The sequence below is a fragment of the Setaria viridis genome, chromosome 7 (genome assembly GCF_005286985.2).
Source record: "Setaria viridis chromosome 7, Setaria_viridis_v4.0, whole genome shotgun sequence".
In the NCBI taxonomy this organism is placed as follows: Eukaryota; Viridiplantae; Streptophyta; class Magnoliopsida; order Poales; family Poaceae; genus Setaria; species Setaria viridis.
In genome coordinates, this window is record NC_048269.2 from 26,246,799 (window position 1) to 26,263,544 (window position 16,746).

Below are 16,746 nucleotides of genomic sequence, written 5' to 3' on the forward strand. Positions count from 1 at the left end.
AAAGAACAGGAAAGCGTTAATCACAGAACTGAACAGACAAAACTCTGAGTGCCCTTTGTGAGGGTGCGTGTACGTCCTGCTTTTATTCTACTTTTCCTCCGTATCCTTTGTACGCTCAAGGAGAGAAAAGGGGCTAGAAAGATTACCAAACAAGCATCTAGATAAAAATATGACCAAGGACGCCAGGGAAAACAATAGATTTGGTTCCTGTTTCTGAATCAAGCGAGGCATACAGATTGCATGTAATTCATAAAAGAGGCTAAATTTTTCCTGCAAAATAATTACTTTCTGAAACTCAAACTCACTATGAAGTCAAGCCATAGAAGAAGGTTTATAGTTATTATTAAAAGGATATTAGAGTCTAATGGAGAGAACCACACCTCTTGCCTCCATGTTGCATCATACATCTGAATTCACATAATGGCATAATCCTGTTTGCATGATTATTATCTCCAGTGACCACTGCACAATTGCTCAGCAGTGTTTCTGAATTATCTCTAACACCAGCATTTCTGATTTCCAGAAATGTTAATTGAGCCTCCTCAGCTATTTGCAGATAACACCAGGCCAGCAGCAATTCAGCAAGCCAACAACCACCCCGCTCCTCCTCCCTGTCAACGACTCAACGTCCCCACCACCGTCCTCGTCACCACACCTCACCCGATGCTCCCACTCCTTCCAGAACCACCTCCTCGCCACCATTGCCGCCCGCTATAAGACTCTTCACTCCCGCTGCAGTCCGCAGAAAGCACCAGACCATCTCAGCTTTTGCTCAGGCAGCTGCTTCTAGCTAGCTAGTCTCCGGTTGCAGGCAAACATGGAGGGCAAGGAGGAGGACGTTCGCCTGGGCGCCAACAAGTACTCGGAGCGCCAGCCCATCGGCACGGCGGCGCAGGGCAGCGATGACAAGGACTACAAGGAGCCCCCTCCGGCGCCGCTGTTCGAGCCCGGGGAGCTCAAGTCCTGGTCCTTCTACCGCGCCGGCATCGCCGAGTTCGTCGCCACCTTCCTCTTCCTCTACATCAGCATCCTCACCGTCATGGGCGTCAGCAAGTCCCAGTCCAAGTGCGCCACCGTCGGCATCCAGGGCATCGCCTGGTCCTTCGGCGGCATGATCTTCGCCCTCGTCTACTGCACCGCCGGCATCTCCGGTACCGTACCACCCGCCTCTGTTTCTTCTTGGTTCCCTCCTCTGCTTCTTGCCTTCTTTGCCTGCGTCGTGCTAAGCTAGCTGCTGATGTTTTTTTTTTCCCTCTCGAAACTGCAGGCGGGCACATCAACCCGGCGGTGACCTTCGGGCTGTTCCTGGCGAGGAAACTGTCGTTGACCAGGGCCGTCTTCTACATGATCATGCAGTGCCTGGGCGCCATCTGCGGCGCCGGCGTCGTCAAGGGCTTCCAGCAGGGGCTGTACATGGGCAACGGCGGCGGCGCCAACATGGTCGCGGCTGGCTACACCAAGGGCGACGGCCTCGGCGCTGAGATCGTCGGCACCTTCATCCTCGTCTACACCGTCTTCTCCGCCACCGACGCCAAGAGGAACGCCAGGGACTCCCACGTCCCGGTGAGTGTTCATATCTAGTAATCCTTGCTTGATTGCTTGTTCATGGGTGTCAAGGATTCGAGGCTTGACATGACGCTGGTTTCTTTGTTGGATGAAACAGATCCTTGCCCCGCTGCCAATTGGGTTCGCCGTGTTCCTGGTCCACCTGGCCACCATCCCCATCACCGGCACCGGCATCAACCCGGCGAGGAGCCTTGGCGCCGCCGTCATCTACAACAGGCGCCAAGCCTGGGATGACCACGTGAGTTCACTGACTGAGAACTGGTGCAACTTGGTTTAGCTAACTTTCACCTAGAAGTATAAGAAGATGAAGAGTATGAACTGAGTTAATTCATACAAATTCTGAAGTCTCCTTGATTAGCTGATGAAATCTAATTGCGATGTCTGCTCTGAAAAACTAATAAACAGAGAAGTTCACTCTGATAGCTAGCTGATGTAAAATTGGGGAGTAACTCCGGGTAAAATTATGTTTAGATGGAGTAGCCAACTGCTACCACTACTAGAAATCATTCAGTAGTTGATTTCGAAAGGTTCCAAGCACTACAGGATAAGCTCATAGACATTTGTTCTTTGTTTAATTCTGGAAACCTTCCCTTGTCCGAAGGGAAAAAAACTGAGAGGCCTGCTTTATTGCAGCAAGCAACCACTACCTACCAGGACAACGACCCTGCATTATCCACCCTCGCATGCTAAGCCTTTCATTAGCGTGAAATAATTCAGAGCGCTGACCATAATCATTCATTCCTGCCTTTGCAGTGGATCTTCTGGGTCGGCCCCTTCATCGGCGCTGCCCTGGCTGCCATCTACCACCAGGTGGTCATCAGGGCGATCCCGTTCAAGAGCAGGTCTTAAGCTGCTGCTGCTGCTGTGTCCTGTGCTGTGAGATGCCAGTCCAAACAGGCAAGCTGCTTCGGATGGGGGTGTGTGGTCGCCTCCAATCCTTGTTACTGTGTTGCTGTGGAGTTGTTCCATTTCTCTTCAAGTTTGCTGTACTGCACTCCATCTGTTGATCTGAACCCCGGACTTGTAATTTCAGTACCCAATTGTGTAATACGCCGCCGCTAGTGTTATGTGCAAATTTAAGTTATGATGAGACGATAGAAAGTTCATGTATCTTGTGGCCATTGGCCAACCCTATTGCGTTACAAGTTACAACGAGCATGAACTACGGAGTCATGGCGCTACGCATTACGGGCTTACGGCACATTGTGGCTGAAGCAATTCGTTCACTAGTTGCCTATAGTTGGGGTTGGTGACGGTGAGAAGGACAACGATGAGTCACACCGACATTGGCGGCACAGCCCTGCCAGCGAGGGGTGTGGGACTGTCACTCTGCCTGTGGGCGCCCTGGCTCTGGTTCTGGTCCTTCCCGTCCCGGCGCAACGCTACAAAACCAGCGCGGCTACACCGTGGCACATGTCGTGCTGATTGTTTCTTCTTGCAGGAGGCCAGGCCGCGGCAGCCGGAGATCTCTCTCAGCCGCCCAAGCGCTGGTCGCTCTTGCCGCCTTGCCATTACAGCACGGTGGCCCGGCACCACCGCTGTAACCCCGATTCCCCGGCGCGGCAGCGCCCACAGGCGTGTGCAACGGCTATCTGGCCACAACTTTTTTTTTTTGGAAAGAAGTGGCCACAAGTAACTTCTCGCGGTTCTCAGAGAGGAACCAAGCGCCGGCGCGATCGGATCAGATTGGTCCCAACTCCGGAGCATCCAAGGTAGGAGTGGAGGAGCGCAACGCCGCATGGTTACAGAGCCGGCGTGCCGGCACCAGCCACGGACCACGGCGTAGGGCTCAGGGCCAGCCGGCCAGGGCGGACGATCGGGACCTGGGACAGGCGGGACCAGATCCCCATTACCCCGCAAGGGGGACCATCGACTTGGTGGCAACCCTAGGCATGCCAGGTACTGCCTAATACACGATTCGATCTCCTTTTTTCCGTTTCGTGAACGAGCAAGGGCATATACATGATTGGATTCGTGGAGCGGGCAGAAATCCTGACGAATATCTTCTGCGGAATTTACCAACACAGTAAACAGTTGACAGCCAAATAATGCGCATAAACCCAGTTTGCTAGAATATAGCTTTCGGAATCTCAAAAGCAACGTAAATGACCCTAAGAAAAAGCAACGTAAATGAAGGAGGTTCATGCGAGAATGTATGACAAGCATTTAGTTAGGGGGGCAGAGATTCTGTGTACATCCCAAGTAGATTGTACAGGTGTACATTGAATGAAATGGCTCATTAGATTAGTACTGCTACAAAATATACTTATCAGTGCTAAGTCGATTAGCTGCATCATGTAACTGTGAAGGAGCGAAGGGAAAAAAGAGAGAGAGAGAGAGAAGGGGACTGATTGCTGAATAGCTCAACTGTTTTTCCTGTGCAAAATCTAGGCTTCTTAGTTGAGATACCTTCTATACATTGGCGTCAGGACGCCAAGGAAAAAATTAGAAAAAATAGGTTACATATTGGGGGTGAGAGAGGGGTATACAAATGGAGAGTTACTGCTTTGGGTCCTTCAGTGATTCAGTCTGGGAATCTAATATACAGTCCCATCAATGACACTTGTTAGCACGTTGGTTGTAGTATGCTAAGGCAAGTTGTTTGGCCTGATAGGAATGGGCGGAATCTGCAACCACTGAACAATATTAGAAAGGAGTGTAATCAAAAGTAGTTAGGATGTTATCATGTTCAATAAGCTAAGGCTGAAAAATGCAAATCAGGTGCAGAACTATACAGGCTAAAAACCAGGAATAACGATAACAGGTGCAAAGCTTCCGGAATCACACATAAAGCAATGGCAGGACAAAGACAAGCATTTACTACTGCACTACAAATATCATAGCTGAAATAGGTGTTCTTTTTTTTATTCACGCATTCACACAGTAAAAACTACTAATAATTCTATAAATGTTCAAAAGATTCTGTAAGCCAAGGACAAACTATGTTGCTCTGACACCAGACATGACCCTAGCAGTCAAAGGACTTACAAGACAAGGAGAACAGTTTTGACCAAGTGTAACTGAATGCAGATAATATAAACAGCTGTAAAATTCAGAGAAGAGGCATACCTTTGTTGACTTGAATTGCATTGATGACAACAAAGATCACATCCATTGCCAACCATTAGCTTCTAAAGCAATTGTCAATCTTTCTGAATTCTTAAACTATGATACAATTCCAGTCATTGAATGGTTATAGCCAAAAACCACCAGTTACCTTAACAAATTCCAAAAATGCCACCTTGCTTTTTACACTCTGATAGTTATTTACCATGCTGGAGTCCAAGGTTTAGAGGGCCAGATGTTAGGTCAAGTGAAGGATTTAGTTCCACGTGATCGACAAAGGCATGACGAGTAAAATGTTCAGAAGGGGACAGCCTTTCACGCAAATCAAAAACATTTCCAAGTCTCTTTCCAAATTGAGGGCTCAGAATATCAGCTTCAGATACTACTCTTTCCCGAGGTCCCTGTGCGACTTGATGCGCCTGAGTGAATTGCCCAAGGATAGGATCTTTATGCCGGTTGGGAAAGAGATCATCCCGGCCTCTAGATGTGGTCCCAAATCCCTCACTGCTGTAGGTTGCATACCTTAGGTGGTTAAAAGGAATAGCACCATTACCACCAGATAGGGGTGTGGAAGTGCCTGAAGTAGTTCTAGGGCTCGAAATAGGAGAGGGTGACATCCTGCCACTTGTGTGTTGGGGAGACCTCGACTTTAGCAGGGGGCTTCCACATGGAGAAACTGGACATGATACATTGCTTCGTATATGGATATCACTGCAAGCAGATAAGAATTAGAGGACAGGTCTGTGCATGCATAGTTTTTTTTTCTTGACTGGATTCATGCATAAATAGTGGTGTACACAAATCTTGCATAACTAGAGACTAGAGTAGCTGCAATTCGGGTAGTTTTTTTCTCGAACAACACAGAGAGCTGCGTGCATTTTCATTAAGGTAGAAAAAGGTACAAAGGTAGGACTAAGCAGTCCCATCCATGACTCACATCACACACACCCACAAAACCTGAGTAAAACATGCCACTAAAAGAAAGATGACCAGCACTATCCACCGAACCTAAAGCTCAGATGGAAGTGACCTAGCAATTCAGTTAGTTATGGAACACTTTTACTAATTTGGTTTTAGTTGGGTATCTGATGTTTTGATTCTTAGTTACCCCATAACTGTCTCGCTGAAACACTGTTTGGATACATAATTGATATGTGCGTATCTTCTTTCTCAGCGGGATGTAGGATATGTTGTACCTGTGTTTTGAAGATAATTTTACACCCCTTCGTTGGTAAATAGTCTGACCCTCCAAACCTAAGGAGGTATTCCTTGTCTGCATGGCCACCTGACAAATCAAGTTCAAAAAGATGATCAGGACACACAAATGTGGAATGAAACAAAATCCAATTGTCCATTGTAGTTTCAACAAATTTAGACTCAGAAATTATACATAGGTATATCAGTTCAATACTTCAGTTGAGCCAAGTTAACAAGGAAAATTTCCACATCCCTAGAATGCTACTGCAAAATGAATGCTCCTCTGCCATCTATCCCCATTCTATCCTGTGGTAGCATCTTCAGTAGAGATACCAAAAGCTTGAAAAGCATCACTGAACTGAACTCCAACCACTGCCCATTTGCTCCAATATGCAATCCAATTCGCTATATATCATGTCATGCCCCTTTATCAACTGTCAGTCTCAATAAGCTGGGTCAATAGTGTTTCTCCTCCACCTTTGGTCATTTTCTTCAATTCAATTCCCCACTACCAATGAGACTTGCCAGGTGTCAAGGGTATCCTCCATCTTGATTAGAATTAAAATGCTTCTTGATGGCCAAAAAAAATTTTAAAAACAAACTTCATATAGGTGTACAGTTTGACAGCAATGGGTAAACAATCAGAAAGAATCAAAAGTTCTAGAAAGACTAACATAGCAGATATGCAGTTCTCAGCTGAAGAACAAAATGAGAGTAGTAGTATTCAGGTGTTACCTTGGGTTTTGGTCTACAGGATATGGCAGCCAGATGTTCCAAAGGATTAGGAGCAACAGATTTCTCAAGTGAAATTCCATTTTGTATGAACGGATGTTGCAAAAGCTCAACTGATGTTGGACGTTGAGACGGGTCACGTTGCAGACACTTCCTAATGAAGTCCTTGCAGCGCTCTGAAAGGTGATCTGGTATTGGTGGAAGTTCCTTGCTGTTCCCAATCTTGAACACTGCAGCAATCTGATGGCAAATAGAACTGAAACATTCATTGAATTGCATTTATGATTGCTTTAATTCTAGTTACCAAACAAAAGAAGAAGTCTAATAGTTCATATAACTTCATAAAGAGCTTGGCTGTTCCATTTTCAGATAATGAGAGATTCTTGGGGAAAATCAGGAAAAATAATAATTTCTCATATTAGTTCACCCAGTGTGGAATTCTGCTCTCTGGATGTCAATATAATAGCACGTCATATCTGTGCTCCCAGTAGAGGGGACATTTCAGTTCTATAGAAGTCTCAGAAATGAGGCCTCTGGAGGACTTCTAGAATCCATGTTCCAGTAATTAAGAAACTGCTGTCTATTTCTGTTGGCAGGCCAGTGGTGCTTCTGGAAGAAACCTGAGTCTAAAGACCAGCATTTTCCTGATTTTGAAAAATTATCCAACCTAAACATTGGGAAATGGCCCATTACCTTGAGCCAATATGGTCACCAAACGGCAGGAAATATGTGCCAGTGTATGGCTTATCTAGCATAATACACTTGCTCACAGCAAATAAGTTGTTCATAGTTTTCCTTTTTTAAGGAAAAGGTAACTTTCCAGATCAAGTGAGTGCTTGAACTACATGAAATTCACTAGCAACTGAAGTTCTTCTTGGGATTAGAAATCCCAAACAGATCAGAGAGAGAGAGAGAGAGAGAGAGAGAGAGAGAGAGAGAGAGAGAGCCTAGTGAACAAGTGAGCAAATGAACAAGCCCCTAGACTTTACAAAGATACACCTAGATGTCTAAATTGAGCCCCTAGATCTCTAATTAGGCCTCTTTTATACACAAAAGGGGGGGGTCCATAGACTGTGGCCTTCAAGGGCATATCCCCAACAGTTCTAAACAGCTCATTCTATACCAAGTCAGGCTTTTGTCCTCCAAAATAAACAGTAGACAGTGAGCAAGTCAATCTTATACTGTTATGATTTAATTTTTTCCAAATAAAGGTATCAGTGAAACTTGGAAGTAAAAAAAGTAGATATGCCCAAAAGGAAGAAGGGAAGCAGTTACATCCGAACAAACATGGGGTAATAACTCAAATACTTACTACTGATGTAGTGAGGTACTGCAGTAGTGAAGTGAAACAATAAATGCGGATTATTAATCATACTGAGTAACAGACATCCATACTATAGACCAAATAACAATTGTACTTTTGAAATTATACTGACCCCTTCATACTGGCTCCACGGTGGCTTTGAAGTAGCCATTTCCAGGACAGTGCATCCTAAACTCCATATGTCAACCGCAAGGTTGCATCCATTAGAATTTTTTATAACCTGCATTTGTCTTGCATGTGAATTTTGTTTACTGAAATTACAATACACATGGAATCCAAATATACAAACTAAAAGTAAGAGCTAGATTTTCAGCAATACCTCTGGAGCCATCCAGTATGGACTACCCTTAAATGAGAAAGGATGCTGCCCGTTGATCTGGGAGAAAAATAAATAAAAAGAAGCATGAGACAAAATCTAAACAAGTTAAGGAGTCAGGATTTATATTATGCTTTCAGAAAAAGGCCACTTGCAAGTAAATACTTGTATTATCTTTCTCCCCTTTCCAAAGAAAACCCACTAATAATGAAAAAGGGGGGAAATCCCAACAAACTAACTATTTTATTAAGTAAATTTCCATATCTCAAAATATTCCTCCCTCTCTCACGCACATTCTATTCATTGGATCCTCATTGTCTTCCAACTTCCTGCCACCATACCAGGATGTATCAGAACCCCCCCCCCCCCCCCCCCGGGGGGGGGGGGGGGTTGTCCAAGCAGTGTCCATTTTGCCAGAGTGGAGTGCCACATGGCACAATAGCGTGCTAGCACAGAGGCACAACTTATACTGCAGTGGAGCTTGGCCATGCTATCAGTAGCACTGAGGGTGTGATGTACACAATCAGAGCTAGAGGCATGATGAGAGCCAAGGAGCTCCGCCTAAGGCCACGGCACAAGCTAAGCTCTTAGATTGGGGCTGAACATTACGGTGGTACAATGATGTCTTTTCTGTAGCAGAGAATGGGCACTCAACTAATATTACGCCAAAAATTGGTTTTCAAAGTTGGGTTTTGGAGAGCATTTGAATGTCCAGAATGTTATTATTATCCATAGGTAGGTAGAGCAGTATGCTTGTGGCACCAGAACCACAGACCAGAAATGCTGTTAACGGCAGCAAAAATGACTTTCATATGGATATATATTTTCAAAGTGCTTGATCTATTTGAAGTGGTCATGACTTACGGGTACAGGTGAAAAACATAGAAAGGAAAAATAAATGTAAGGATGGCATATCCATATTTCTAGCTGGGGAAAGAAACATCAGATGGGTTAACTTTATCTTTATTTACAATCTTGGTTAAATTACTTTTAACATAGTAAAATGGCTTGGAAACTTACATGTTTTGCCATTCCAAAGTCTGCTAGTTTAACACGGCCACTTGGATCCACTAGTATGTTTGCACCTTTGATGTCCCTATAAATTGTAAAGAGCAGCAATAAAAGCAAAAGTCAAAATACATGACATGTACTGATATGTGCAACCCAAAAAATTGAACCAGATCAAACTGAAATGCTACCTATGGACTGTATTCTTGGCATGCAAATAAGCCAAGCCTGAAAGTATCTGCTGAGTGTAGCTGCGTATTGCTGGTTCACCAAGCTGTCCATACTCTTGTAGAAGTTTATGTATGGATCCACCAGACACATACTCCAAGTATATGTAAAGTTTATCGTCGACCTGATCTTGGAAAAACATAATGTATAAATTCATGCCCAAATTGAAAGCAATGCATACACGATCCTATTAATGAAATTCGACAAGCTGTTGTGAACTTTCTTAGCACCCTTGCTGAAGAAAGAGTACAAAACTGAGACACATTAAATTAAAGACAGAATCTTCTGCAATTACAGGAACAGTAGAGGCATTTTAGGAAAGCAAGGAAAACTAAGTGTAAATAGATGGTAACTGAAGAAAACACTTTATACCCTTTCTGATCCATAGTATTGTACAATATTTGGATGCCGTAAGCGGCTCAAGAGTGATATTTCCTGTTAAACAGAGAAGAGAAAGAGATAAAAATAATGTAGACCAATAAACACAACAACATATAGACTAATTTTTTGAGTAGTCAGTGCAAAACACATTTGAAACACAATACCTGCCCCAATTGCTTTGCACTCTCCTTCGATTTAGGATCATCCAAGAATTGGGTGACCTCTTTCATTGCACACATTTCGCCACTATCACTGAAAGAGACAATAACATCAAAATAGGGCAAAAAAACAGAAGTTATTAAAACTGAGGCATGATTTGAAAACCTTCAAATGGAAATCGAATTATATCAGTGCAAACAGAGACAGTATCCTAAACAATGATCAATAATTACAGAATACTAACTTCTCTTTGCTTTATTTGGAATATAAGGTCTTTTTAAACACAATAATATGACCTATAATTTTCAATGGCCTATGGTTATATGGAATGTTACCATCAATGTTTTTTTCGATAACTCTAATGGTAACTTGTTACCATCAACATGAGTACTCATATAGTTATCTCATTGGTAAGAATGCCAATTATGCCAACAACGAGCAGCACTCAAGTTTTATGCAGGTAATATAGTATCATGGTTCTTTTCTATCTGATGGTTTGGATTCATCAAGTTCTAAGAATGTCACTATTTGCTGTTGCTACGTCAATAAAGCTGCTTGCGCTTTGCACAATGAGCAGGGAGTACAACATGAACACCCTCTCTTAATCTTAGTGACTGAGGAACATAGCCATTCAAGACTTGTAAAGTGCAGCATACAATAGATGAGGCAGGGAAACCCTGTCTCTTCTCGGAATCCTATAACATGAAAGAAAAACACATTTCCACCCCTAAAACATATACCAAAAAATAATAGAGGGGTAGTTTTCAGCTCTTCAATGGAAAAACAGAACACATTAAGGTCAATTATAGAACTACATTCACAAGAAGAAATTTCATAGTAGTTGGATAATTAGAATAGAGCAAATTGTGTCTAACAAAGAAAGTCAAACTGCACATTTGAAGTTCATATATTGGAAAACACATACCTGTTGAAACCAACGTACACATGACCAAATGTCCCACGACCAATCAGCTTGCCCTTCTTCCATCGTGATGCTGGACTTGATGGATTCTCTGTTCTGCCAGGGCTCCGGGGTACTGATATAGGACTAGTTGGTGTGGAGTTGTTTGGAAAAAATGAACTGTTCGAGATGCTCAATGGTGGAAGGGGTAATTTATGGGTTTGCTTCTTCTTTCCATCATCATGCCGACTTGTAGGAGATTCAGGTGCCACTCCTCCAGACCTTGGATGCAATGGGGAAACACTTCCACTATGCACACGAGAACTAGGGCCAGGACTCGTCATTCTTGGGCTGGGAATTGGTGAACACTCTGGACTACCCCTGCTGGGCTGCCAAAAAAGCTGGGCTAGCATATCGCCACCCACTGAATTATGTCCAGATGTTTGCCCTGAACCTGGACTGGAGCACTGACCAGATCCAAGGAAAGTTACATCTGCATGAGGCTTCACTGCCCAAAAGGCTGAAGTCGGAATATGGTCAGGACATATCCGTCTTGGACTTCTCGAAGGACTTGACATCAAACTATTGGGAGCACTCTCCAAAACCACCGGACGGAGGTTTTGTAAATTTGGTTGATTATTGTCAGCTGCAATACCTCTTGGTGATGTGGACAGTGTATGGTTATTGAGGAAAGCACTAGCAGTTGGCTTCGATGTTTCCTTCGTGTTCTTGGTAGTGATGGCACCAGGGTGCTCCTTGCGAACATTACTTCAGAAAGAGAAAGAAATTTTAGAGCATGTTTTGATGAAGAGGCACATAAATAAAGTGGCATAGGCTGGTTTACGGGAATCGTAAATAGATGAAGTGGTGCTTTTGGCCTCAGGCGCGTACCTTTTGTTCTTTGAAGAAATCTTTGTTGGATTTTCAGTATCATTCCCAACAGGGCTCTGAAGCTGAGAATCTGCATGATACTCGTTATCAGCAGAACAGTTGCTCGAGACAGAAGCAACCACTATTTCTGAAGCAATCTCACTGTTTCCAGGCCTTTTGTGAAGCGGATCAGGTTTAGGAAGCGGCAGAAACAGCGGTGGTTTGCCACGCTTTTCCAATATGGGCTTTGACTCAATGACTTCAGAAACTGTACGCTTTGCTCGAGGGCATCCTCCAGGAATAGGAAGCGGCTGAGCATGCGGCCTATCAACCGAAAAACTTTGGCAGCGAGAAACTTCTTTTGATGGTGAAGTTGGACGTGACACTGTGGTCGATTTGCAAACTTTCTCAACAGCTGCATTATTTCCACGTCTGCAATTCCGTTTTGATTTTGTGCTTCCTTTTTGCTCATTGGGACTTATCAAGCGATGAAATGTATCGATCAGGTTTTCTTTGGTGGTTTTCTTAACATCTTTTGACGATGACTTACTCCACCATGGCGGCATATTGAATATGAAAATGTTGTGCTGTATCTGACCAGCTACTTGTTGAAATGCTATCCAAACTGATCAATTACCATATTATGGCCATCAGATGGAAGGCATATGCATGGAACTTTCATGTGACCTCGTATAGCACCATCCACTCACACAATGCACTGGCAATGAACAATACTTGGAGCAGTCCGATCAATGGAAAACAAATATGAGCACCTTCTCTGCCTCAAAGGCTGAAATAGACAAACAGATATCATTAAAACCAGAAATCGCTGATTGAGCATTAGCTACATTAGCATTTTTCTTAGAACAACTGCAATAAAGCAATCAAGCTAATATAAATGCTAACAATAAGCTGAAGTATCTGTATGAAGCATAGCTTGTTTCTTCCAGTGCCACAGTTTATTTTCTGTGATTCAGCATTATGATCAGACTTATCATTGTGATGTTTCTCTATAGCCAATCTTTACCCAGAAGAAGCAATCATTTCATGCTCATCGCAAAATGCACCAGGAGTCTAAAGCACTTTGGATTACTTGCCACACTGAATGCTTATTCCAGCCGAAAAGTTATCATTCTTTTTGTTTTGCGATAGATGGCACCTCAGTGAAACTTCCGAACGTAGCAGGTATATTTGGTAGAACAGTAAACAGTACAAGAAAATCAATAAATCATGTTTCTACGAGGCCACAATTTAGTGGCCACGTTGCTCGCGCACAACCAAAATGTACCCCAAAGAGTCCAGCGCAAGTGAAATAACATGTGGTGCCATGTTTAGCAGGGTTTGCTTTTCACTTTGTGGCGTTACACTTAATGCTGCAGCACTAACGCAGTACAAAAAACAAATTCATCACACGTGATAGAGCTGCCCGCTCTCTAGTGTTGCCTAACCTGTGCTGAGAAAACTCTACTTAGCGCTAACTGAATTCCTAAAAAGCATGCAGCGAGGCAAGGTCAACCTCGCTAGCGTGCTGCTCAGCTGTTTCCTAAAAATACAATCCGGAGACAGAGTCTAGCGAGCTAAGGGTCAACCTCCCTACTGTATCACTCCTCTGCATTCAAATTTGATACTCAGCGGTCACCAGTTCACCAATCACCACTGACTTCAATATGCTCCGAAAGGAAATTCCGCCAGCAAGCACTGAGTATCTGCTATCGCCAAGCCAGCTGAAGCTACAACACCCTACACAGCGCGCACTATTTCGCGAGCAAGCAAGCGATTCCTTCTACAAGCGAACCCGCGCAGATCTCAGCTCAACCCGCGCGCTCCAGATCCACCGGGCGCCCCGTCCCCGCGAAATTACAGCCCACACCAGCCGCAAGCAGCAGCATCTAGCAGTAGCAGGTTAGCTAGCAGCAGACCCGAACGAACAGATTGCAGCAGCGTGAGTGACAGGAGGGAGAGGGGAGCTTACCAGGGCGCAGCTGCGGCGAGATCCGACCGCCGGAGCAGAAGCCGGAGGGAATCCGGAGGCGGTGCCGCGGGGCTCGGGCAGCAAAAGGAGCGGAGCGGAGTGGAAGCCGGGACGCGGAAAGGGATGGAAGCCCGGAAAAAAAAAACGGAAAAAAGAAAGGAGCCGCTAGCGAGACTGCGAGAGGAGCAGCAGCAGCAGCGCGAGGCGTGTGCGCTAGCCCCCGGAGAGAGAGGAGAAAGGAGGCGGACGGTGGTGGCTGGATCTTCTGCGGCACGGAGTCCCTACGGCGGGGCCACCCGTTGCGCTGCTCTGCTCTGCTCTCGCTTGGGATCCTGCTGTTTTACATGGCGCACGCTGTTGATACGGCGCATTGGATCCGAGGGCTCGGGGATTTGTTCCTTTTCGGAAAACTTTCGGGGATTTATTCCGCGTAATGATACTCTGGCCTGTACAGCGGCGTGAGGGCAACGGTTCTTTCATTTTAAAAGTTGGCTAGCTTGTGTGCATATCCAACCTCTCCTTTGTTCCCGCTCTAGAATTAACGACCCTCGACGGTGCAGGGGTTCATTACTGGGTCTCTCTTCTACCAAGCATGATGTGTGTATATTTTAAAGAGATATTTTTTCATTTTGATGGTGAAGCTATAGTAGAATTACCAAATTTCATCATTGTCTCTGAGGATTATTACTTCATACCTTTCTGATTGAGGGAGTTATATGACTTTCTAGGCCATCACGATGAAACAAAGTTCCCGCCTTGGGTACCATGCTAAGCAAGAAATTGGGACGAAGTCTTTTATGCCGACCTCTCAACTTATTTGCTCGTTTTGTGAGAAATTTATTGGTGCAAATTTGCGCTGCTAAACCACTTTGTGTATCTTCTTTCGCCGAGAAAGAAAACATTTTGGTTAGCCTACCACGTCGAGCTTGTGACTACAACCTAAATTTCTAGCAAGTCAAGCTTGCTCCAAATAGGAATGATCACGGTGGACGTATTTTTTTTTAAACGAACCCGAAGAAGAGTTGCCGATTATATTAAAAAGTAGAAGTAAACCTAAACTGGATAATACAAAAACTACCACATCAACTACTCTCACAAGTCACAACAACAACTCTCACAACAACAACTAACAATAGGCAGTGGGTTGGATTGGGACCTCAACCCATGTTGCACGACACCACAAATAACACTCCGCACCATGCTGCACCGCCCAAACCCGGAAGATTATGCTGATAAGTCATCTTCACTGCAAGCGTCGTCGTCCCCGACGATGTCCCACGCTGAACCAGCCACTGCCATGCAGTGCTGGCTGCCGCGGGCCGCTGCAAGCTGTGTAGCCACCACGTCTCCTCCACCATGGCATCATGCCGCTGTCGCCCTCCAGTCACGCCCACGTAATCGTCGATCTCCTAAACACGACACCACGTCAGCATAAGTCAAAAGGAGGGCACACCGCACCATGCCGAAAAGGCCACTACCATGCAGGATCCATCGCCGAAAATGCCGCTGCAGCACCGAACACACCAAACGACCAAAGCACCACACCGGATCCTAGACCCTCCAAGGCTAACTCGAACGCGTGGGGGCCTCGCCACATCCACCACCTCACACCACTCCTCGAACACATCACCTTAAAGCTAATGGGAGCCTCTCCACTTCCGTCGCTAGACTCCACGCCAAATATCCGCACTGGCTTTGCCACCTGGGGTGACACAGAGCCACCGAGCCGCTCCATTAACTACACATTCGTCTTGCCATCATCGAAATCCCGGCAAAACCACACGGGCAGACAAAAGCTTCCAAAAACCATGGCCCCTCTCCTTGGTGAGACCTATCAGACGTCGACTAGAGAAGGGGTTACGGGAAACACAAAGACAATGCCTCCAAAGAGGGGAACGACGCCCGAGGGCATCGCCATCGTCGTAGCTGGTATAACCAGCTAGGCTTTCGTCGGTGTTTCCGCACAGCCCTACTTCACAACCGGCGTTGATAGCAACGCCATCCTACCACCGGTGCAGATCCTCGTCAGCATCGCCAGGTAACCTCCTGCAACATTCCTCTACATGCAACTACCACCCGCCTTGCCTCGCGCATGTGACCTTATCATCATCGTGCCGTCATGCACGAAGCTGCCGTAGCACCACTCGTGGCCACTCCTTGCGCTAGCTGCTACCTCGCCGATGTGTCTCCTCCTCACCGTACTCTAGCTGCGCACAACCATGGCCGCCTCGTTGACGCTGCCGTCGTGCCTCTTGCAGCACCTTGAGTTGGGCGGAGTGCCTCTATGACCAAGCCCTGCCTCTACTGGGATGTCACTCGCCCCGCGCCACATCACCGCCTACTCAGCTCGTGCCGCCGCCACATAGCCTCCACGCACCACCACTAGCCATGGTCGCGTGGCCTCCACGCACCACACCGACCTCCGCTTTGGGCCACCGTCGCGTGGCCTCCACATGACTCGCTGGCCTAGCCGCGAGGCCTCCTCGCGCCGCACCGGCTGTGAGACCTAGCCCGCTCCCGACCGTCGCCACGCAGCCTCCACGCGCCTCGCCCGACGTCAGATTCGGACGCTGCCCACAGCCTCACGAGCTTGCATGGGCTATGACCCCGGCGAGCACGCTAGCCTCCATGTGCCATTGCCTTCGTCGCCGCCCAACCTAGGGCCCAACCACTGAAGCCCAGGCCACGACCACGACGCCCGTGCGAAGCAGCCTCCACCTCCGTTACGGCCGCGAGCACCGACTCCATGACCGCGCACGGCAGCCTCGGCCTCCATGGCCTATGGGCCGCAACAAGCCGAGCCCATGTAGCTCCAGGTCGGGAGACTGTAGATCCGGCCATAGCAGCACCGGATCTAGGCTGCCGACACCCAACTCACCCACGACCAGTAGCCGCTGGCGGCGGCAAGGATGTTCGTCGAGTGAGGGAAAAATGGAGGAAGTTGCCCCCCCCCCCCCCCCCCCGCCGCCGCCGCCATCATGGTAGCCACACGGGCTTCCAGCGTTTGCTCTAGCAACGGCGAGGTG

General features: G+C 46.3%; 2 protein-coding genes across 3 annotated transcripts; one reads left to right on the forward strand and one right to left on the reverse strand.

Moving 5' to 3' along the window:
• Positions 1 to 655: 655 nt before the first annotated feature.
• Positions 656 to 2,676, forward strand: LOC117865204 (aquaporin PIP1-1). Its single transcript, XM_034749345.2, has 4 exons — positions 656 to 1,151; positions 1,268 to 1,563; positions 1,664 to 1,804; positions 2,320 to 2,676. Exons 1-4 carry the CDS (start codon positions 818 to 820, stop codon positions 2,413 to 2,415), a joined length of 867 nt encoding a protein of 288 aa, XP_034605236.1. The 5' UTR covers positions 656 to 817; the 3' UTR covers positions 2,416 to 2,676.
• A 1,112-nt stretch (positions 2,677 to 3,788) lies between these two features.
• Positions 3,789 to 13,920, reverse strand: LOC117865203 (mitogen-activated protein kinase kinase kinase YODA). 2 transcript variants are annotated; one of them, XM_034749343.2, is made up of 13 exons: positions 13,721 to 13,920; positions 11,770 to 12,538; positions 10,903 to 11,646; positions 9,983 to 10,070; positions 9,810 to 9,872; positions 9,401 to 9,561; positions 9,222 to 9,297; positions 8,205 to 8,261; positions 7,998 to 8,105; positions 6,565 to 6,801; positions 5,829 to 5,917; positions 4,636 to 5,343; positions 3,789 to 4,193 (listed from the first exon to the last, which is right to left on the reverse strand). In XM_034749343.2, the coding sequence occupies exons 2-12, from the start codon at positions 12,312 to 12,314 to the stop codon at positions 4,830 to 4,832; spliced, it is 2,682 nt and encodes an 893-aa protein (XP_034605234.1). In that variant the 5' UTR covers positions 12,315 to 12,538; positions 13,721 to 13,920; the 3' UTR covers positions 3,789 to 4,193; positions 4,636 to 4,829. The 2 variants fall into 2 exon arrangements, with proteins under 2 accessions (XP_034605234.1, XP_034605235.1); XM_034749344.2 differs by having other exon boundaries at positions 3,789 to 4,202.
• Between the last annotated feature and the right edge of the window lie 2,826 nt (positions 13,921 to 16,746).